The sequence below is a fragment of the Balaenoptera ricei genome, chromosome 18 (genome assembly GCF_028023285.1).
Source record: "Balaenoptera ricei isolate mBalRic1 chromosome 18, mBalRic1.hap2, whole genome shotgun sequence".
Classification (NCBI taxonomy): Eukaryota; Metazoa; Chordata; class Mammalia; order Artiodactyla; family Balaenopteridae; genus Balaenoptera; species Balaenoptera ricei.
Window position 1 is genome coordinate 47524390 of NC_082656.1, and position 25032 is coordinate 47549421.

The window sequence follows — 25032 nt, forward strand, 5'->3', positions numbered from 1 at the left end:
CAATAACCATTTCTGAACTAATACATGACCAGATAGTGTTCCCAGAGCAGTTTGTTTTCTTGTTTCCCATAATTCTGTTTGATCTTCTATTTCTTTTGACATCTGTAGGTAAATCTACCAAAATCTTTGTTCTTGAAGAATTTTCATCTCAGGAAGTTCTCATTCTTGCCCTCTGATATAAAAATAACCACTCCAGCAATTAAAATATATCCAAATAAAAATAAGTCAAGGTTGCTTGATGACTACTACACAGGCACCTGCTCTCCCAATATTCAAGGAAGCCATCTGGTGAAAAAGATGAAACACAATTTAAGACAAATTTTACTGTCTTAAAATATACAAATTATAATGTATTTAAACCACTCATTCATATGCATGAAAATCATTAATAAATGTGCTTATCTTTTCCCAATTTATCCACAAGTAGTACAATATAAATGGAAGCAATGAAAATGACATTTACATAAAACAATAATATGTATATTGAAATTTTTTAAACCTGCAATCATTTACAGAATTTTTAATGAAAGTAATAAATTCTTTAATGATTTTTAGTGAAATGAAGCTGTTTTAGAAAAGTTTCCAGCAAAGATTTATTCTAGAGCTTGCATGGACACATTTGTGATATTTCATAGTGACAGCTTGGAGTGTATTTTAGATGAAATAGCTATTTCACTATTGAAGTCATTGTGAAGTTATTTCCCAAGATATTATACTGAATTAAATGTGTTATTCATTCATTCTAAACAGAGACATATAGTGATATAGCTTCAATATTTTGTCATTAATAGGCCATAATTACAGTTGCTACAGGGCCTATTTTTTTAAAGGCTACATTATGCTTGTCATTGAAATGAGAACTGAGATTTTAAAAATAATCCTGAATATGAAATTGGCTAGAAGTATATTAAAAAACAATAATTTTTACAAAGTTTGTAATGAAAATTTATTCCGTAGAGGTAAACTAAGATTTTAGTAATTTGAACTTTTTCATATCAATGATTTTTATTACAGTTTTCTAAGAATAATTTATGCACATAAAAATATTAGGTAGATGAGAAATTACAGGATATTATTACAAAGAGAAAGGAATAAAATGTAACAAATAAAATCACTATGAACAAAATAACCTCAGATCACATACATTATCTTATTGATTGAAAAAGGACATGGTCTCACTCTCTAAATATGAAAATTACCACCATTATCAAATTATCTACTAGTTCTTTTAACTGTGCTTATTGTAACCTGCCATCCCCCTTGTAGGTTAAAAATAAAAACAGAAACAAAACCAAAAAACCTTCCCATATGACTTTTTTTTATTCCTTTCATTTAATACCCTATTTTTTAAAAAGCTAATATAACATCTCTTGTCTTTTTCATAGATATTTGCTCAAAATGAGAAGTGAAAAGGGGCATGTGATATATTGACAGCATATTGTGTGTTAAGAATAATTTTTATAGATCACTGTCACCTTTATAATCCTATCATATGTTGTCATCTCTATATGACAGGCATGTGAATGGAGTGTCAAGAGACAATATGTAAATCTGGTAACATCAATGTCTACAATCTGAAATATTTCTGACTCCAAACTGCACACAGTTTCCATTTTCTCTTTTAGTTTCCAATGATTTTGAAGCGTTGTTTCACATCAGAGTCATCTAAGGGACTTTTACAAATTATAAGTACTCAAGGCCCACCATTCAATAGGAATGGGATGAGTATTGGGTAGACGTATTTTTGAAGTTTCCCAAATACTCTCCGATGTTCATTCAATACTGAAAAATACTATGCATAGTTTCTAGGTGAAGTACAATGTACATACTTTCACTTTATGTCTGTATCTACATTTGCATCTATATCTCTATATGTGCTTATATGTGTGTGTAAAAATGAATGTCTGCTTTTTTCCCCCGAGTTTACTATTCCTCCTGTACTTCTTTTACCAGTGAATGCCACCACTTTCTACCCAGTTGCTCAAGACAGGAGCCTAGAGCACATCCATGATCCTTAGTTTTACCTCCCTCAACCTTGCAGGTACATAACCATCAAGTCCTATAAGTATCTCTCCAACCAACTTAATTATACCCATTCTTACTGTCTTCAACCTAGTTCAGGTTACATTTTCACCTTAAGTGTGAAGGGGACCAGAATATGCCACTCTAGGATATGCCACTTTGGCATATTGATTATTTTGAACTAAAGGTACTTGAGAGATGCCGGACACAGGAGGGACACTCTGACCCTCCTTTGATCCCTTAAAGCAGGAGATAATTCTCCTATGTGAAATGGTACCCTCTCTCTACCAGGAGGGTAGAGGCATATTTGTCACCAGACATAGGAAATTTAGGGCCAAGAAGGTTGTGTAAACAAATCTCGTAACTTCTTCACCAATTTACTACCTCAATCCCAAACCACTTTGTCTACTCAGTTCTTCATGAATTTATTGTTTCTCTGTCTAAAAACTATCAAAGCTTCCTGCTTTGGTCACTTCTTTGAGTCTCATATATTTATGAGGTTTCCATATGTACAAAATTAAATTTGTTTTTCTCCCATTAATCTGTTTTATGTCAATTTAATTGTTTCATTAGCTGAAGAAACAAGAAGGAAAGAAGGAAAAATTTTCCACCCCTACAGTGGATTAATAAAATATGTCCTAATAAATTTCCGACTCTGATCTTGCTTTCTCCTAATCGTTTTTCACTTCTCATCAAGTGCAATCATTTTAAAGCACAATTCTGATTATTTACTTTCCCTGTCTAAAATCTTTCATTAGATCTTCTTTAGGTTTATGACAAAGTCAAGATTCTATAACATGGTTTCTGGTCCTATATGATATAGACACAATTTCTCTCTCCAAACTTACTGTTCACCGCTTTATTTATTGACGAATGAAACATGCCATGTGTTCTCTTTCCTGCGGCTCTTTAAAAATTATCTTTCTTAAACAAAACCACTCCCCATATTTTCATCTTTTTAACTATTACTCATTTTCTATGCTTCACTTTACATATCATTTCCTGAAAGAAGATTTCTCTACCCAACACACTTAAGTTCTATCATAGTGTTAAGTATTCCCCTTACCCCAGCATTTATCATTCTATTTTAAGCATTTGATATATTCTACAAAAATACATTTTAAATATTTGAGACCTCTTCCCCTTTTCCCCCTTGGTCCAGTTTTATCTTATTTAATACATATTTTAAACAATCTGTCCTGTTCTCTCTCCAGGGTTATACCTTTCAGCCTTAGTATGATAACCTAAAAAGGTTGGCATGAAACCAATTATTAAACAGCAACTGAAGATTTAAATATCTCACCAGGCTTCCCTGAAACTCATTCTAAGCATCTTATATATCTATTATAGGCAAATAAACTAAATCCACGCACAACAGGGTAAACTGAATTGCAAAAATAATTCACAATAAATTTATTTAAGAAACATTCACATATCTCTCACCCCATGCCAGCAACTATGTCAGTTTTTGGAGATATGACAGTAAATGACTCACTATCTTTGTTTCTTTACAGCTGCAGGTAGATGAAGCAAGACAGCACTACAACAATGTACGAAGGAAGACATGAAAGGGTGATTTTAGCCAGGCTAGGGGAAACGGAATTAAATTTTTCTTTCTATGTCTTGAAGCACACATATTGTTTTTTCAAATCAAATAAAAAAAACAAAATAACAATGTTAAATGACAAGTCAAATTTATTTAAAACACAAACACACACACATACCTGCAAGCATGCATGGGTTTGTTCTCTGTGTAACTATTAAGACATGAATCTGGCAAATACTCTTTAATCTATTTCCATTATTTCCAATTCTAGCTAGCTTGGGAAATTTTTCAAATATACATTATTATATATTTTAATATATTTGCTTATTTATTCTAATGCTTGACCATTTTATGGTGCCAGTAGTAAATGAAATAACCAGACAATGTTGTCCATTTATGGGGTATGTGAAGGGAAGGTGACAGGCATTATCCAGCAAATACCAGAACTTTCTCTAGTGGCCTGGAATCCTGAAAATTTTCAAAGGGATTTTGTGTGGGTTTGCTGATGTTCCCTTGAGAGTCTTAAAAATATAAATAATGATAAGATATGGATATAAAATCTTAAAGTAATTAAGAGCTTTAAAATTAATGTTTATTGTACTAAAATAAAGTTGTTATAAAACATTTTATATATATATTTTTTTTATTTTTTAATACAGCAGGTTACTATTAGTCATCAATTTTATACACATCAGGGTATAAAGGTCAATTCCAATTGCCCAATTCATCACACCACCATCCCCACCACCCCGTGGCTTTCCCCCCTTGGTGTCCATACTTTTGTTCTCTACATCTGTGTCTCAACTTCTGCCCTGCAAACTGGTTCATCTGTACCATTTTTGTAGGTTCCATATACATGCGTTAACATACGATATTTGTTTTTCTCTTTCTGACTTACTTCACTCTGTATGACAGTCTCTAGATCCATCCTTGTCTCAACAAATGACCCAGTTTCGTTCCTTTTGTATGGCTGAGTAATATTTCATTGTATATATGTACCACAACTTCTTTATCTATTCGTCTGTTGATGGGCATTTAGGTTGCTTCCATGACCTGGCTATTGTAAATAGTTCTGCAATGAACATTGGGGTGCATGTATCTTTTTGAATTATGGTGTTCTCTGGGTATATGCCCAGTAGTGGGATTGCTGGATGATATGGTAATTCTAATTTTAGTATTTTAAGGAACATCCATACTGTTCTCCATAGTGGCTGTATCAATTTACATTCCCAAGAACAGTGTAAGAGTGTTCCCTTTTATCCACACCCTCTCCAGCATTTGTTGTTGGTAGATTTTCTGATGGTGCCCATTCTAACTGGTGTGAAGTAATACCTCATTGTAGTTTTGATTTGCATTGCTCTAATAATTAGTGATGTTGAGCAGATTTTCATGTGCTTCTTGGCCATCTGTATGTCTTCTTTGGTGAAATGTCTATTTAGGTCTTCTGCTCATTTTTGGATTGGGTTCTTTGTTTCCTTAATATTGAGCTGCATGAGCTGTTTATATATTTTGGAGATTAATCCTTGGTCCATTGATTTGTTTGCAAATATTTTCTCCCATTCTGAGGGTTCTCTTTTCATCTTGGTTATGATTTCCTTTGCTGTGCAAAAGCTGTGAAGTTTCATTAGGTCCCATTTGTTTATTTTTATTTTTATTTCCATTACTCTAGGAGGTGGGTCAAAAAAGATCTTGCTGTGATTTATGTCAAAGAGTGTTCTTCCTATGTTTTCCTCTAAGAGTTTTATAGTGTCCGGTCTTACATTTAGGTCTCTAATCCATTTTCAGTTTATTTATGAGTATGGTGTTAGGGAGTGTTCTAATTTCATTTTTTTACATGTAGCAGTCCAATTTTCCCAACACCACTTATTGAAGAGACTGTCTTTTCTCCATTGGATATCCTTGCCTCCTTTGTCATAGATTAGCTGACCATAGGTGTGTGGGTTTATTTCTGGGCTTTCTATCTTGTTGCATTGATCAATATTTCTGTTTTTGAGGCAGTACCATACTGTCTTGATTACTGTAGCTTTGTAGTATAGTCTGAAGTCAGGGAGTCTGATTCCTCCAGCTCCGTTTTTTTCCCTCAAGACTGCTTTGGCTATTCAGGATCTTTTGTGTCTCCAAAAAAAATTTAGGATTTTTTGTTCTAGGTCCACAAAAAATGCCATTGGTAATTTGATAGGGATTGCATTGAATCTGTAGATTGCTTTGGGTAGTATAGTCATTTCCACAATACTGACTCTTCCAATCCAAGAACATGGTATATCTTTCCATCTGTTGGTATCATCTTTAAATTCTTTCATCAGTGTCTTATAGTTTTCTGCATACAGATCTTTTGTCTCTCTAGGTAGGTTTATTCCTAGGTATTTTATTCTTTTTGTTGCAATGGTAAATGGGAGTGCTTCCTTAATTTCTCTTTCAGATTTTTCATCATTAGTGTATAGGAATGCAAGAGATTTCTGTGCATTAATTTTGTATCCTGCAACTTTACCAAATTCACTGATTAGCTCTAGTAGTTTTCTGGTGGCATTTTTAGGATTCTCTATGTATAGTATCATGTCATCTGCAAACAGTGACAGTTTTACTTCTTCTTCTCCAATTTGTATTCCTTTTATTTCTTTTTCTTCTCTGATTGCCATGGCTAGGACTTCCAAAACTATGTTGAATAATAGTGGTGAGAGTGGATATCCTTGTCTTGTTCCTGATCTTAGAGGAAATGCTTTCACTTTTTCACCATTGAGAATGATGTTTGCTGTGGGTTTGTCATATATGGCCTTTATTATGTTGAGGTAGGTTGCCTCTATGCCCACTTTCTGGAGAGTATTTATCATAAATCGGTGTTGAATTTTGTCAAAAGCTCTTTGTGCATCTATTGAGATGATCATGTGGTTTTGGATTTTTTTTAATATAGATATTAAATGTCCCTTTTTCAAAATTTATTTATTTATTTATTTATTTTTGGCTGCGTTGGGTGTTCGTTTCTGTGTGAGGGCTTTCTCTAGTTGCATCAAGCGGGGGCCACTCTTCATCATGGTGCGCAGGCCTCTCACTATCGCGGCCTCTCTAGTTGCGGAGCACAGGCTCCAGACGCACAGGCTCAGTAGTTGTGGCTCACGGGCCCAATTGCTCCGCGGCAAGTGGGATCTTCCCAGACCAGGGCTCGAACCCATGTCCCCTGTATTGGCAGGCAGATTCTCAACCAGTTCACCACCAAGGAAGCCCGATCATATGGTTTTTATTTTTCAATTTGTTAATGTGGTGTATCACATAGATTGATTTGTGTATATTGAAAAATCCTTGCATCCCTGGGATAAATCCCACTTGATCATGGTGTATGATCCTTTTAAGGTGTTGTTGGATCCTGTTTGCTAGTATTTTGTTGGGGATTTTTGCATCTATATTCATCAGTGTTATTGGTCTGTAATTTTTTTTTTTTTTTTTTTGTAGTATCTTTGTCTGGGTGATGGTGGCCTCATAGAATGAGTTTGGTAGTGTTCCTTCCTCTGCAATTTTTTGGAAGAGTTTGAGAAAGATGGGTGTTAGCTCTTCTCTAAATGATACAATTCACCTGTGAAGCCATCTGGTACTGGACTTTTGTTTGTTGGAAGATTTTTAATCACAGTTTCAATTTCATTACTTGTGATTGGCCTGTTCATATTTTCTATTTCTTCCTGGTTCAGCCTTGGAAGGTTATACCTTTCTAAGAATTTGTCCATTTCTTCCAGGTTGTCCATTTTATTGGCATAGAGTTGCTTGTAGTAGTCTCTTAGGAGGCTTTGTATTTCTGCGGTGTCTGTTGTAACTTCTCCTTTTTCATTTCTAATTTTATTGATTTGAGTCCTCTCCCTCTTTTTCTTGATGAGTCTGGCTAATGGCTTATCAATTTTGTTTATCTTCTCAAAGAACCAGCTTTTAGTTTTATTGATCTTTGCTATTGTTTTCTTTGTTTCTGTTTCATTTATTTCAGCTCTGATCTTTATGATTTCTTTCCTTCTTCTAACCATGGGTTTTGTTTGTTCTTCTTTCTCTAGTTCCTTTAGGCGTAAGGTTAGATTGTTTATTTGAGATTTTTCTTGTTTCTCGAGGTACGCTTGTATAGCTATAAACTTCCCTCTTAGAACTGCTTTTGCTGTATTCCATAGGTTTTGGATCATCGTGTTTTCATTGTCATTTGTCTCTAGGTATTTTTTGATTTCCTCTTTGATTTCTTCAGTGATCTCTTGGTTATTTAGTAACGTATTGTTTAGCCTCCATGTGTTTGTGTTTTTTACGTTTTTTTCCCTGTAATTCATTTCTAATCTCATAGCGTTGTGGTCAGAAAAGATGCTTGATAAGATTTTAATTTTCTTAAATTTACTGAGGCTTAATTTGTGACCCAAGATGTGATCTATTCTGGAGAATCCTCCATGCACACTTGAGAAGAAAGTGTAATCTGCTGTTTTTGGATGGAATGTCCTATAAATATCAATTAAATCTATCTGGTCTATTGTGTCATTTAAAGCTTCTGTTTCCTTATTTATATTCATTTTGGATGATCTGTCCATTGGTGCAAGTGAGGTGTTAAAGTCCCCCACTATTATTGTGTTACTGTCGATTTCCTCTTTTATAGCTGTTAGCAGTTGCCTTATGTATTGAGGTGCTCCTACGTTGGGTGCATATATATTTATAATTGTTGTATCTTCTTCTTGGATTGATCCCTTGATCATTATGTAGTGTCCTTCCTTGTCTCTTGTAACATTCTTTATTTTAAAGTCTATTTTATCTGATATGAGTATTGCTACTCAAGCTTTCTTTTGATTTCCATTTGCATGGAATATCTTTTTCCATCTCCTCACTTTCAGTCTGTATGTGTCCCTAGGTCTGAAGTGAGTCTCTTGTAGACAGCATCTATATGGGTCTTGTTTTTGTATCCATTCAGCAAGCCTGTGTCTTTTGGCTGGAGCATTTAATCCATTCACGTTTAAGGTAGTTATCGATATGTATGTTCCTATGACCATTTTCTTAATTGTTTTGGGTTTGTTTTTATAGATCCTTTTCTTCTCTTGTGTTTCCCACTTAGAGAAGTTCCTTTAGCATTTGCTATAGATCTGCTTTGGTTGTGCTGAATTCTCTTAGCTTTTGCTTGTCTGTAAAGCTTTTGATTTCTCCATCGAATCTGAATGAGATCCTTGCTGAGTAGAGTAATCTTGGTTGTAGGTTCTTCCCTTTCATCACTTTAAGTATATCACGCCACTCCCTTCTGGCTTGTAGAGTTTCGGCTGAGAAATCAGCTGTTAACTTTATGGGAGTTCCCTTGTATGTTATTTGTCGTTTTTCCTTTGCTGCTTTCAATAATTATTCTTTGTCTTTAATTTTTGCCAATTTGATTACTATGTGTCTTGGTGTGTTTCTCTTTGGGTTTATCCTGCCTGGGACTCACAGTCCTTCCTGGACTGGGGTGGTTATTTCATTTCCCATGTTAGGGAAGTTTTTAACTATAATCTCTTCAAATATTTTCTCGGGTCCTTTCTCTCTCTCTTCTTCTTCTGGGACCCCTATAATGAGAATGTTGTTGCATTTAATGTGTCCCAGAGGTCTCTTAGGCTGTCTTCAGTTCTTTTCATTCTTTTTTCTTCATTCTGTTCCACATCAGTGAATTCCACCATTCTGTCTTCCAGGTCACTTATCTCTTCTTCTGCCTCAGTTATTCTGCTATTGATTCCTTCTAGTGTAGTTTTCATTTCATTTATTGTATTGTTCATCTCTGTTTGTTTGTTCTTTAATTCTTCTAGGTCTTTGTTAAACATTTCTTGCATCTTCTCAATCTTTGCCTCCATTGTTTTTCCGAGGTCCTGGATCATCTTCACTATCATTATTCTGAATTCTTTTTCTTGAAGGTTGCCTATCTCCACTTCATTTAGTTGTTTTTCTGGGGTTTTATCTTGTTCCTTCATCTGGTACATAGCCCTCTGCCTTTTCATCTTTTCTATGTTTCTGTTAATGTTTTTTTTGTTCCACAGGCTGCAGGATTGTAATTCTTCTTGCTTCTTCTGTCTGCCCTCTGGTGGATGAGCATTATAAAACATTTTAAATACCATTTTGCTCTTTGTAAGATACTGTATAATCCAAAAGAGTGTAATAAAATACAGATGAGGGCAAATGGCCTTTAGGATGCTTTTACCCATTACTACTACATACATTATTTTGTTTTCAATTTTAGAGGAATGTTAAGCATAATGGTACATTTCTATAAATATGTAATGAAGATATTATATCATTTATATGCCCATAAACTTCCCTTATTTAATGTTCACTTGTTAAAGTAGCACATTTAAAATATATACCACTGAACTGGTACATTTTCTTCGCAAGTCAACAATCATAGCAGTGCTCCTTTTGTAAACACTAGGGACTCAGGAAGGTAAGGAATTAAAATATATCTTCTAAAATCTCAGTGCAATAATTACAGCTTGTTTTATATTTGCTGCTCTCTGGATAAGGAATGCTTCTTTCTCACAATTAAAGTAAAACACAGAACATCACAGGACCTAGTTCTCCAAATTCTTCCTATTTGTTCCTCCATTCCATCCTTTTTCTTCCTTCTTAGCCAAATGCATCTTCATTGGAATCAAAGGATTTTCCCTTGTGGAAGAGTAAGGTTCATAAGGCAGATACCTTAGTCTGACCATGAGGAGTCTGGTTTTGTACTTCAAAGTCAGCCTATTTAATATTTTAGTTGAACACATATCATCAAAACTGGCACAATCAAGGAAGTTATGTATCTTTAAAAGTAAACCCTTTTTCAAAGAAATTTACTTCAATCAAATTTAAGTCAATTTCTATGACCAAAAATAAAGCCTTCTATACACTAAGGAATAAGAGGAGATGAGGTTATTATCCTGGTTCAACTAAGTAAGACTTTGGAATTTAACTGCATCCATTGATGGAAAATTGGTTTGTTTGTTTAAATTGTTTCTCCTTTTTAAGTTTCTGATAAAGGTGAGAAATAAGAAATATTAGGAGATTTGGCAAAGAAAGAAAGTAGGGAGAAATTGAATATAAGGACAAAAGTCTGAAAATATACCCATTCCCTTCATTACAAGCAAGGCTATAGTAACTGTACAGCGTAAGTTATTTTCCACCATAATTAAGTTGTCCTCTTCTCATCTTTCCCCAGCACTCACACACACCCCAACACAAATACTCCAGATCTTAGACCAGATTGAGAGCTTCTCTGAGCATGATCCTGAATCTCTAACTACAGTGTATGTTCAAAGGCTAACCTAAGATCAGCCAATTATTTCACTCCTTCTTCTTGGCCAAAGTGTTTGTCCAGGAATGAGTGCTTTATACGACAGACCATTCAGAGCTCTTTGTTGTTTGTTTTGGGGTTTCTTTTGAACAAAGAATTCTTTTATTTTCTGATTATGGCTGTGAGGATTCCCACTTAGAGTTTCCAGCAGCACCACCCCATGGAAAATTCTCTCTGCAGTGAGTAGCAATCAACCTAACAAAGATAGTTAAGCAAAAACAGGAGGCAGAAATTTGATTTCTGCAGGTTTCCATTCTCTTATTTTTGTTATCTCTAAAACCAAATATTGTAAAGATGAATTTTTGTGAACCAATATATTCCACTTTTATTTTTTGCTTCAGATAATTAAAATTCAGTTCCTGTCTCTTGTTATGACTTATAATAAAGTGGAAATCTCACTGAAGCATGAATGTAACTTTCTAATATAAGTTTTATTGAAGTATAGAATACACAAGAGAAAAGTACACAAAAACATATGATTTAATAAACTTTTTACAAAATGAACATGAAAATGGACAAAATCAATCATTTTGAGTTCAGAGTAATTTGACTAGATACATTGCTGTATGTACCCCTCTCCTCCAAAGGAAGTAAGTGAAATAAATTCTTATATGTGAAGTAACTTATGCTGGCAACAATCTTACCTGGGTCCATTCATTAGTTTGTGGATCATAGGATTCCATAGTGTTGAGGTATGTCTGCCCATCATAGCCACCAACAGCGTATAGTCTGTCACCAAGGAGACAGACACCAACAGCATCTCTGGGCATACTCAACGGAGCCACCATGGTCCATGTGTCTGTTTTGGGATCATATCTAAAATGTAAGGATAAAGGACATAACATATTCTAGTCACATTGAACTTTTACTATATTAATGATGCCCTTTCAAAACAAGCCATGAAAAAGAAAACTTAACTTTTTTTTCTAAAAACTCAATATTTAAGCAGGTTTTCAGGAACCAATATCCACAATGTCTGGCTTTCTATAGTTTAAGGTATTTTAAAAACATACCTAGACTCTTAATTGGATGGATGCAGAGTCATCTTACAAAAATGAATATCATGATTTCTTTCCACAAGGAAGTCAGATATGTAAATAACTATTGTTCCACAGTAGAATGAGGTTCTTTAAAACAGGTACAAGAAAGTGTTATGGTCATGAAACAGAAGTAATGGTTAAAAATCTGGGAGAATTATGAAATACTTCACATTTGAAGTCTCCTTTAAATCAGGTCTGAAAATCTATCCTAAATTTGCTAGAAAGAAAGAGATATTTTTTACAAAGAACACAAGTGTTAATAAAAATGCATGGCCAGCTTTGTGGAAAGTAGGTGTGTAGTGTGGCCAGGTTCAAGGGTATAAGAAGAAGCAGTGCTTAAAAAGGTGGTTTTTGATCAGTTCATGGATTGCTTGATTCCCAGAGTAAGAAAGTATTTTGTGCTTACTCAATAGGAAAATAGGGAACCATTGAAACTTGAGGAAATAAGTACAACATGAACAGAGCTATCTTAATAGCTTAATATCTGTGACAATTAATCAGGATTCACTGGAAGGGAGAGATTGGTAAATCAAGAGATTGAAGCAGAGAGTCCAAGTATTATTATTGAATTTTAACCAAAAATAATTAAATTTCCAGAGAGTCTGATTACCATACATTACATACAGATATTTTATGTGTTGGGTGGTAAGACACCAAAGAATTCCTTGGTGAGTGTGCTTTACTTCAGCTAAGAAGGAATGATTAAGCCACCTCTTTGCCTTTAACCTACAACTGCAGGTTCAGGTACGGAAACATCTAGTAAGAACCCAGTAGAGCAAATATAAAAGAAGACTGGATGACAGCAAATTTATTCCTAGTTTTTTTTTTACTCCAATCTTGTTATGAAATTTTAATGAGAAAAAGAAACAAACACAACAAGCCAAAAAACTCACCTACAGTTTATTGAAAATAAAAAAGGTTGTTACAAGAGAAATGACTGGAAGGACCCCAAGGATCTGGAATTTATATTTTGCAGAAAATATTTCTCCCAGGACATTACATGCATTTACACACCATGTCTGGAGGAGTTGTGACAGCCAAGATGATATATGTGAAATGAGAGATTGGTTGAATGCCTGAAAATCAGGACCACCTTAAAGTATAGGCTGTCAGGCAAATAAAAAAGTAATTTTATATGCTGTAGTTAATAAGTGTAAAACATCACAAATAGACACAGGCACACATAGACACAAATGCAAATATGCAATCTATGCTATCAAATCTTCTTTGAGATATTTAAACTTCTACCATGAATATTTTGAAATATATAAACATAAAAACAGAGGACAAAAAAAAGGAAAGATGAGAAAAGAAAAGACATCACAAGGAATCAAATTGTACAATCCACAAAGTGGAACATTTTATAAGATACCTGACTGAATTTTTCAGGGAAGAAAAGCCCAGTAATAAAATGAATTACTAAGAAGAAGTAGCTGTTCTAAATTAAATGTGACTTTAAAATATAACAAAATAAAGTGAGTGAAACTTACTTGGATCCCAATTTATAGACCAACTATTAAAAGATGTTTAAGACATTTTGGAAATTTTAATTCTGGGTATCAGATTATAATAAGAGATTATTTAACTTTTTATTAGTTGTGATAATGACATTGTGATTATGCTAAAAATGTAAAGTTCTGATCATTTTCCATTGTTTGTTTCTGGGATGAATTCATGAGGGTTTTGAGCTAAAGTAAAGAATTACTTTAAAATACTTCAGGAAAAAAAAACACTGTAAAGGTGAATGGATGAAGCAATTTGGTGATGGTTGTTGAATCTGGGTAATGAATACGGGGAATTGTTTACTTTTCTGTCAGGAAATTTTTGTCATAAAAATAACTTTAAAAGGAAGAATGTATAATACTCCTAATTTCAGTGAAATGTGAACGTTCTTTATATTTTATTCATTTTCCAATAGAAGCCAGTCTGCCTTTTATCACAATCACTTCACTTAAATAGCTTTTCCTGAAGTCCTATTTTAGTCCCCATGTAATTATTATTCAGCTCTATAGGATTTTTTTCAACTACTGTCTACATAACAGACTTTATCACCTTGCAAAAAGGCAGAAGAACTGAGAAAAAAGCTAACACTAAGAGCACTAAGGAATAATAAATGCAATTCTGAAGGTTTCTGAAATTTTAAGTGAAGCTTATATAATGAAGATATTCTCATATACTCATACTTCAGGGAAAATTAAGAAAACACTAGTATGTCCTATATCTAGGTACACATTTAGAAATAATATCCTACACTTCGAAATAGATATCATTCTTTTCACATTTTACAAAATTCCTGAAGAAAAGTTAAAAAATTTAGTGCATTCTCCTAGAAGATACAAATCTTTGAATTAAATACACCTGTTTTCATTGGTAGGTAACATATTTTATGTGTTTAATAGCAATCTTTTAATTTATATCTGGAAATGGTGATGATATTTAAACTTATATATATTGCTAGAAAATCAAACCAAACCAAAAGAAAAACTGAGTCCAAACCCTATCCCCTCCTACACACACACTCACACTCTCTCTCTCTCTCTCTCTGTTTCTCTCCCAGATATTTATGCAGTAATCACACTAATTCAAAATTACCCAGTAATTGTTATCCTTGTTCTCACATTAATGAATCTAAATTGATTTTTCTGTATTTAGAACTCTGTGGATTTACCTCTCAGCCTGGGGATACACATAATTGTTACCCCCCAAATGAATTAAACAGCATATTTTAGCTTAGGGAAAGATCCACAGATGTATAAGCTCTTTCCAAACAATTACTAACAGTGAACACTATCATTATCTGTTCACGTTTTTGACAAAATTTTGTTCTAAGCATTCTTTTTTGCCTCGGTTTGCCTGTTTATAAAAAGAAAGAAAGAAAAGAAAAAGCGGGTGGGGGGCTGCTGCTGTCTTTTTGCATTTAGGCTGTCTGCCTTTCCTACGTCTCACCTTGGGCTTCATGGTCAGAATGTGAGCTCTGCATCAGAGACTCTATTAAAGTTTACAGCCCTCAGGAAAGAGATGCATCCGTATAAAGTGGCTAAAATTGGCTGTAAAATGAAAACTTGCCAAAGGCATATGACAATCACAGAACAAAAGTTAGTTTCTCATTGAAGATCCCCCTTGAAATTTTTGAGGTACTATTACTTTTTCAAGCATTGTTATTTCCACAATTAGAAGATAAAAATTTATCTTATGTTTAATGGGCAATATAACTAGATTTCTGCTCCCCTTTTCAACAGTTTTTGCTTATTTTTATACAAACGTATTTTTTAAAGTTAATTTGATTTCAACTTTTCTATGAAGGTGTATGAAAAACTCTATTTTGACTAGGTCATATTCCATTACATTTACTCTTCCAGATTGAGGGGAGGAGAGATGAGCTGGTGACAGAACCGGAGAAAGCAAGGACCCGCTAAGCAACTCCGACTCCTCTCAGGTGTAGCTTTCTCATTATAGTTTTAAAAATTATTTAAGCTATTGTCAATCAACAGAACATGGAGCATACACAGAAGATCTTAATGCTAGTAAAAACTCACTTTTAAAATAAATATTTTTAACAGTTCAAAACTAAGGAGAAATAGATTCTTTATGTAATTATTTTCTCTACTCATATAATAGAAAAATTTACTAGTGCTGTGAGCCCAAATTATGTATTTTTAAATACCTTTCTCAACGTGAAAATGAATCTCAGAGTTTGATACCAGCGTTGATAACCTTCCATCTATATAAGACATCACATGTTTCATCTTTTCATGTACATCTACCTTCCACAGAACTGTTCTCCTTCCTCCAAAGCTTGCAGATAAATTACCATGATGTCAGCATTCCAGGCAGAACATCCCAGAACAACAGATTACTCTGTCACTCCCTGTGTCTATCTGACAACTTCAAAGATAACACTTGCCTCATAAGCTACTAAGGCAAATATTAATCACAAATATAAATTAGTATGGTTATGGTATAGGTTAATAATTATTGCATCTACTTATAAAACAAGGGCTTTATATATGTAGACTGTCATAGGATCTCCATCTGTTATATATATTTCTACCAGAAATTTGAACATAATTTGTTATCAAAGAAGTAGCAAAGATTATGCATGCACAATAATAGAAAAACAAAGGCAAAAAAAAAAATATTTTCATGCTGCACTCATTTGGCTGGTTCCAACAGTAAGATCTTAAGAAGAATAAAAAGAAATATTTATTATAAAGTACAAAACTGCCTATCTAACATTTTAACTTTAAACAATTCAAGCAATTACATTTTTGTAGAAAATTTAGGATCTCACATATCAAAAAATGTGAATTAATATATTAATGTGCTACTTAAGGCCTAGGATAGCATCCGTAATTTAAATAAAAAGTAAGTCTCTCCTTTATCATCTCTCTTCAGTGTTCAGAAATTCTTGGATTATGTCTAAACCAAAAGGATGAAATGAGAAATTAAGAGAAATGAAAGAATCCAAAATTCCATACTTGCTCTATATATTAATGTTTATGGTAATCTGAAAAGAATTATTTAAGTAGATAATGTAGTTATCCCTGTATGTCAGACAGCATATCTTAAATTATTTCATTTTTAACAAAGATCTAAAGATGATAAAAATAGTCATATCCTGACAGTAATAAGTTAAATACTATTATTTTAGATGACTTTTTCTGTTATGACTGGAGTAGATTTTGGTAGACCTTGAACAAAAGTTGTATATTTATTATAAATTATATATCAAAATTGTGATTGTTGTTAATAGTGTTTGGTTGATAAGATATAATGATATAATTTTCAACAAATATATGAATAATTGCTTAATATTTTTGTCTCAATCAAAAATTTTCTGTCTATTGAAGATATGCCTAAAATATATGTAAATCATGGATCCTCAGCCAGTGATGACAGAAATGGGTGTTCACATGAAAATAGAGAAGTAATAAATCAATACCTACCTACATATCTTTCCATCAGTCCCTCCAAACATCCATCCATCCATCCATCCCTCTATTTATCCCTTTTAAAACCTATCTTTCCTTCAATCCATTTAAACATTCCTCCATCCCTCTATCCATCCCTCTTAAAATCTCTATCTATCTATCCATCTATTTATCTATCTACCTACCTACCTATTTACAGTATACCTCATAATGCTTTCTTTGTGAGAAATTTGAGGCCTCTTTTTCTTGGTGTCTGACTGATTTAATAAATGCTTGTTAAGTGCTTACTCAGTGCCAGGAATTGAGCCAAGTGGAGGAGTATAGGCATAGACAAGATAATCTTGGCCAGCACATAGAATCTAGTTTAGTGGAAAAATTGATGTAAAACAAATAATTTTTTCATTATGTTGATAATTCGTACAAAGGAAAACTCCATTGCACTTTCAGGTCAAATCTGCATTATGAGAATTTTCCTCTGGCTACTCTAGGGGAAAAGATTGGAGGAAGCAAGAGTGGATATTACAAAGGCAGGTTTAGGAGGTTCCTTTAATCTTGACACCCTTTCCTATCAGGTCTCATTACTGGGATGTAGATTCAAGGGCAAAGGTGGTCCTGATCTCTTATTAGCCAGCGGTGGTACTGATGACTTTGAGCATATTTTCTGATCCATTGCCTGATTTCCAGCTTTGTGATCTCAAAGTTCTAATTATTCATTTCTTTATCTCTTTTTTTCTAATACATTTTAAGCTCTATTTAGTACAGTGAAAGCACACACAAAACAATATTTATTGAATAAGTGAATAGATAGATGAATGTGCTTTTTCTGATGAATTGCACCTTCTGGGTCTAAATTCTGCTAGAACTTACTGCATTTTTGCACACTGCTTTTGTCCACTAAGACGCTCTCACTAGAGTGAGGCTTGGCTACAAAATTAGTTTTTACTGTTCCAGCAACTATTCCAAACTTCATGCTCTTACTCAGTCCCTGCTTTCTTATCTGTTCTGATTTGAATTACCGATGTTCCTTGCATTTAAGAAAGCCTGACTTTACAATTTTTGCTAGGTGCTATATAACTGTACTTTGCTACTTTATAATACCTTTACACTTCTATAAGAAATCATTGTCATATAACAACATTTGCCTATCTACTTATTTATCTCTGTAAAACATAACATTGTACACTACCTGCTATTCCTAATGATTTGTTTGCCTATGATTATATACTAAGAAACATTCCTTACATTACATGTGCAAAGTAATTCTACAGGGGTACCATTATGTAAAATCATCAATATAGAATATATCTTATAGAAATTGTAAAAAATGCTGTAAATCTGACACATGGTATGAGCTTGGATAAGAATCATAATGATGCTGTGCTTCTGCATTACTTAAGCTGTTCATCCCCACTGCACTCCTATAACTTAAAACAGTTATGCTTTATTAAATACAATTTTGCACCATAAATGTATTCCTAGACTGAATTCTTTATGCCTCTGTTCACAAACAACATTTTAATGCATTAGAGAGTGAACTTAGAAAATAATGTGTATGAAATATCATTTTATTAGTGGCATTTATATATTTGCCATAAAAGTAGCAGCCTCATCATATTCATTTTCTTTGTCATTTTTTCCCAAGAATTTAGCAAAGGAAAATGTGAATAATCTGTCATTCTATTAGCAGTATTTTTAAAATAAATGTTTGCATGTTTGTGTTTATAAAAGCATACATTTATTAATTTGGACTCTGACCACTGTCCTCACTGTAGCACCTATAGTTCCTAATTTCACTGGACAAGAGAACATTGAAGTGCACCTGTGGTGAGCTTAATGCCATCCTCTATGTATATATAGCCATAAATCTACAGTCCATTTCACAGAGTAGCGATATCGTTAAACATTTCTGTATTTTATCCAAGAAGTGTCTTAAGTTTGAACAGAGCCTGTTCACTAAAAGCTATCTCTTGCCAATGTCCTTATTCTCAGTAAAAATGTTCACGTATCCTAAAAATAAAGTATCATAAATGAGAGAGAACCCCTTTCTTTCACTGACTATTCCACTATCAAGCATGGATATAAAGGATTTGATTTCTTAATATTAAGAGGAAAATTGCTGTGGTCATCAGTGTGATCCTCCAGACATCTGTTCCTCTCCCAGGTACAAGGTCAGATACTGTCTTCCCACACTCTGAAGTTTTCTGTGACCATGTGACTGAGTTGTCATCAAAGTATCAACAAAGGAGAATTATATTACTTGAAGGTTGAATCTTTAAGAATGCATAAACAATGTAGTACTATTCTCTGGCTTTTCCCTTCTGACATGGAGACCAGTGGTGCCCATATTTTAGCTTATATGTCATTCTGGGTACTAGAGTAACAATATCACATGGACACATAGCATGAAAAAAAAGAGCATTATAGTATTAAGTCACTAAAACTTTTGAAGTTATTCATTAAGGTAGAATTACTTATCCTATCCCAGGTGATAAAAAAAAATTATCCTCAATATTTCCTAATCTCACTTCCTCATGTATCAGCATGTTTCCTTATGTAATAGAAAATATCACTGTAAGTTTCTCTAACTCTCTAATCCTTACTTCACATGACACAAAAGTGATAAGAGATCCACATCCACTAAAGAGAATTCATCCATAACCATGCCAGGAAGTGTGTGGATAGTTGGACCAAGACTGAAGCCAAGGTAAATTTTCACTCCAGCCTCTGTGCACCTGCCATTTTTAAGAAGGAATTAAAAGAGGATCTATACTTCTTCTATACACCAGGATAATAGGCAATATAGTTCTAATAAGCCTGTCTTACATTAAGAAAGGTATGGCATAAAACAAAGTTCATAATTCACCTTTACGAATTTGAAAAGAATAGTAGAACAAATAAGACAGGATGAATAGAACAGATAAATAAAATATCAAATTTTTTTTAAAAAAGAATTAGCAGACATTCATGCGTTTTAAAAATTATTTAAAACTGTATTTTAATAGACCTTTTAAAACATATTAGTGAGAAGTTTAAAGATAACTTTAGAATTATGTGAAAATAAATTGTAGGGTTTTTAAAATTATTAGTTGAAAAGAACGGAAAAAAGAAAGAAGGAAGGAGAGAGGGAGGATGAGGAAAGAAAAAATAAGGTAAGACATAAAGTGGCGTGGGTGTGTGCATGCACGTGCAAGTGGGCACGCCCATGAGCGAGAGAAAGAGAGAGACTAATAAACCAGCTATAGGAGTTGAATTTACTTTCCTAAATTATGCAGATTTTATATTCACTTGCATTAGGTATCAATGTAATTTGCATTCTTTCTTTCACTATAACTGTGCCTTGGGGTCTTACCTTTCTACGTAATCTAGCAGCCGAGAACAGTGGTTTGAAGCTGGAGCATCATGACCTCCTACTGCATAAAGAAAACCATCACATGTGGCAACACCAACACCCCCTCTTCGTTTACACATTGGAGCACACATGTTCCACTTATTTGTGTGAGGATCATAATATTCCATTGAACTCAAACAGGAACTTCCATCACGACCTCCAACTGAATACAACCTAAAAACACAACGGGGAAAAACATGATTTAGTATTACAGTCTGTATGACCAAATGAAGGAAAGGAAAAGTCCTTTACAAATAAATTTTCAATCACAGCATGAGCCTCAAATGTGTTAAAAATATATTACTTCACATGGAAATTTTTGTTAAAGGGACATTATAACTAATTACGTATACCTATATCCCATGATTCTAATAGGCTATATACTAGATGCAATTAAAATGATAATTTTCTAACCTCTTTATTTCTAGAATGTTAGATTAAAACTATTTTTGTGTAAATAATTAAATCATCTAATACATTATTTTAATAAATATTGAGGAATGCCTATTTTGAAAATAAGATATATTTATCTTCAATTTTTCTTGAAAATGAGCAAAATCAGAAGAAAATCGATTATCTTACTTTTTGTTCAGCAATTGATTTTGCTATTGATTTTGCCAGTAGGTAAATCATGCCTAATTCTTGTGTTCTGTATTCACAGTTTAGAACACTAAATAAATGGAATAATTTAAACACATATTGTCATAACACTAGCTTTCTTAATCAGTGCCTATACTATAGCTAATGTGTTATCTGGATAGACAAAACTTTATAGGAAAAAAGAGTACAATGATGTTAGCCTGATTGAATATTGCTGAAACTTACTTGATACACTTATTTTGCTATTATTTCACTACTGAGAAGTATGATAGGAACCCAGGAAAAGAAATATTACAGCACACATGGTACTTAAAATACATTCATAGAATATAAAAGTAGAAACACATTATCTATTCTTAGTAAAAACATTCTTGCTTATTTAATAATAGCCATGAAGATTGTATCACAGAAAGGTACAGAGTTGAATTTATTTATTTACTCATTTATTCAACACCTAACTTTGAATGCCTAGTGTATGTCACACACCATCCCAAATTTTGTGAACATATCCGTGAACAAAACAGGAAAAAATTCCTTGCACTCAATTCTACTAGGAGCGATATAGACATAATACACACAGTAAACACGTGTATTATATACTACTAAGGGCTGTAGACACATAGAGCAGGGAAGTGGTGTCAGGAGTGCAAATGGTGGGAGTGGGAGTTGCAGTTACAAATTTAAGTATATGATCAAAAAAGGTCTCATTGAGAAGGTGATGTTTGCCCCCAAATTTGAAGAAGATGGTAGTGTTTGGAGGTGAGTTCAGGAATATCTCTGGGGGAGAAGATTTGAGGCCGATTGAACAGGTGAGTGCAAAATTCCAGGTGCAGCAAGGAAGCCAGAACAGCAGGAGCAGAGATAGTGGGCGGGGTAGCAGAGGAGGTAATGGGTAAGGGTAAAGGGTGGGCCTCACACAGGTGTTTAGACATTTGTCTAATGTCTAAAGCAAATGTAGACATTTTCCCTAAGTGAAACAGGAAGCCATGGGAGGATTTTGAGTAAAGGAATGTTATAACTTGTTTATGGTTTAATAAGATTAGATGTCATGAAATTTTTGCTTTACTAGTGGACATTATGCTTAATATATTGGTAAACAGACTTAATTCTAACTAAGTAAATGCATAGGATGACATTATTACTTAGTATATGAAATAGTTTAGGCCTTAGATTTAAAAATTCATCCTCTAATATTCTTTAGTAAGTCTAAAATATGATGTTTAAACTGACTTCAAATCCTGGAGATTTTTTAAAGATGTCTATGTTTCTCTCAATGCCTGCCATGAAAAAGTACTTTTGATTGCCCAGGTGTTCCCATTATGGATGTAATGCCTCTGCTTGATTACTCACAAGTTGTCTACTGGCTCTCAGTCTTGCAATATGCTGAAATTAACCAATAGGAGCAATTTAAAGGACAAGTATTGGACAATTTAGCTTGCAAAATCACCCAGAAGTGAAATGATTATTCACTCAGAAGTTTTTATCATCCTAAATGCTTCACAAAATCTGAACTTTATTTCTGTTTCATTTAAATTGAAGATCTAACTCAAAAGAAGTATGCTATAATATTGAGATATTGTTATTAAAACTTAGCAAAATAACTTTTTGCAGAGATTTTATTTATTGGTTAAGTATCTTCATGAAGGGCACCTACCACAGTCCCTGGTACATAGTTTACATATAAGAAAAGTATTCCCCTTTTTATTTTCTATTGTTTTAATGGAATGGTTGACTTCAAGCTACTGTGTTTATTCATACACATTATAGTGACAAATTATACTGTTGCTTTATCTGAATCCAGCATTGCTGATACTAAAATAATTCTATACAATACTTTATCACACTTTTTTGAAATCATTAAGGAATGCTAACATATACAAATATATAGCTAAATGTGTATAAAAATAATGATAATTAATTAAACATATTGCTCACATTATAGAAGTCAAATATCGAGCCTATTAGCATAGCCTTATATTTGAAAATAAAATGTACCTTAAATTTCACAAGTTACAACATCATTGACTTCTTAATATAATTATATATATATATATTATAAACCACTATTTATTCAATCTCTTTGCCTTTGTGTGAACCTTCTCCTAATAAAACTCATTAACACATGGGTTTATACAAAAGAAATTTATGTAACACCTCTATAAAAATGATATAATATCTGACAGTTTCTTTTGTAAAATAAATGTTTGATACATCATAGCTGTTATTTTATAAATTATTTACTAAAGCCTAAGCTAGGTTATCAGGGTTTTATTTCATTTGGTAAGTGTCCCTTTTAATGTTCTTCCTATTATATAGTCTACAGATTAACAATGAAATTATTGTAATTTTGATAATGTAATATAAATTATTAATACTAGAGCAAAATTGGTTGAAAAGAATAAATACACTACATTTTTTCTTCAGAAACAGCTTTACAAAAGAAATGAGAAAATTGTAATTGTATAGAAGAGATAATAGTGTCCTTTGGGGCTGCTTTATGGAGTAATTATTAAAACCAACAGATGTATTTCAATACTTGAAAATATTTTGCAGCTAGAATAAATGTTGCAATGTACACACAAAAATTCATGGACAATTTTCCAACGTTATCTTCTCAGATGTCCTCTTACAATCTAGTTAATCATAGTTTAGACTGATTCCCTGTTTTGTTTTACTACAATGACGAATTAGATGTTGAGAATATGAAGAGCAGAGAAGGATCTGATACTAGAAGTAAATGCACTGACAACATAAGAAGTGACAGCTGACAGTTTCATGGCAAGAAAGGAAACATGACATTTTAACTTAGAGTTGAAAGATGAGTAGAAATTTGTAAGATGAAGAAATAGGGGAAAGCATTACATACAGGGAAAGCATTATGTGTAAAGACAAGGGACATGAAAGGTCATAGCCAGTGATAAATAGAGTGGCAAGTATGTCATATTGGTGGAACGGGTGGTAGTGAAGGAGGGGAAGAAGAGATATGGCTGGTAGGATGAAAAGGTTAGACTGAGAATGAAGGGGATTGTATGCCATGCTATGGAGCTGGAATTTCATTCAGAGGCAATGAGTAAAGGGCAGAAAAATAACATTCTTAGGAGATATCAGTGTCATAGGTCAGTTTGCTGTGAACATTGACCTGTATATCCCTCCTTGCATGCCAAAAATTGGCAGGAGGTCAGAAATACCCCTGACTTAAGTAAACTCTTCTAGAATTTTGCTGAGAATGAATGTCTTCCCTACCTCTTTCATTAACTTATGTGTTTATTCAGCCTACAGAAAAGTTTTATATAAACTTTAGCAACAAGGTCTTCCTGTTTTGAGATCTAGTTGCCAGGTGCCCATCTCAGCACCATGTATTTTATATTCTAGTACAGGTATACTTCATTTTATTTATGCATGATTTATGCATTTATTGCATTTGATTGTGCTTCACCTTACTGAGTTTTGCAGGTATTGCATTTTTCTTTTTTTAACAAATCGAAGTTTTATGGTAATCCTGCATTGTCAGATGACGGTTAGCACTTTTTGCCAATAAAGTATTTTTTAAATTAAGGTATGCAGATTGTTTTTAAAAACATAATGCTATTGCACACAATAAACTATGATATAGTGTAAACATAAATTTTATATGCACTGGGAAACCAAAAACTCCATGTGACTCCCTTTATTGCAATATATACTTTATTGTGGTGGTCTGGAATCAAACCTGCAATGTCTTCGGGGTATGCCTGTCCATACAATATGGCAGTAGGAAGAAACAAATTCTGTATTAGTTAAGATATGGATTCAAATGTGTTTAAAGTGGCTTTGCAGGTAGGTGTTGAGACCCAGGTTGCTTCCAACATTCAACCTATAACCTGTAGGATAAGACCCTTTATCAAGAACTGTGAAGAGTCTGAAATTTTACCAGACCTGAAAGCTAACAAATTAGCCTACCACAGTTTCATAGATGCTGGTAAAAGACACAAGATTCTGGGATCAGAAAGAAATGACTTTGTTTTTCATGCACAACAGATAGAATGAGCTCCATGTTCACATGGGTTCCCCCTGTCCCTCCAAGTCCCACCAGGGTGATACAGAGAGATTCAGGTGAATGCTTATTTACATAGAGGACTTTTCTCACATCTGGAGTTTAGGAACTGCTAATCCTTAAAGGGGCTGCCAGCAAACCTGTCCAATCATTGCTCTGAAGGTAGATATTATCTTTATTATTG

At 33.5% G+C, this 25032-nt stretch overlaps 1 protein-coding gene across 2 annotated transcripts in view; it reads right to left on the minus strand.

The window, feature by feature from the left end:
* Positions 1-225: 225 nt before the first annotated feature.
* The window catches only part of KLHL1 (kelch like family member 1), a 418372-nt gene continuing 393565 nt past the window's right edge, over positions 226-25032 (minus strand). For both annotated transcript variants that reach the window (XM_059902586.1, XM_059902585.1), the window contains 3 exons: positions 20177-20389; positions 11501-11672; positions 226-285 (listed from right to left, as the gene is read on the minus strand). In XM_059902586.1, the coding sequence (XP_059758569.1) occupies positions 226-285; positions 11501-11672; positions 20177-20389 (445 nt within the window). The remainder of the gene's footprint in view (positions 286-11500; positions 11673-20176; positions 20390-25032) is intronic.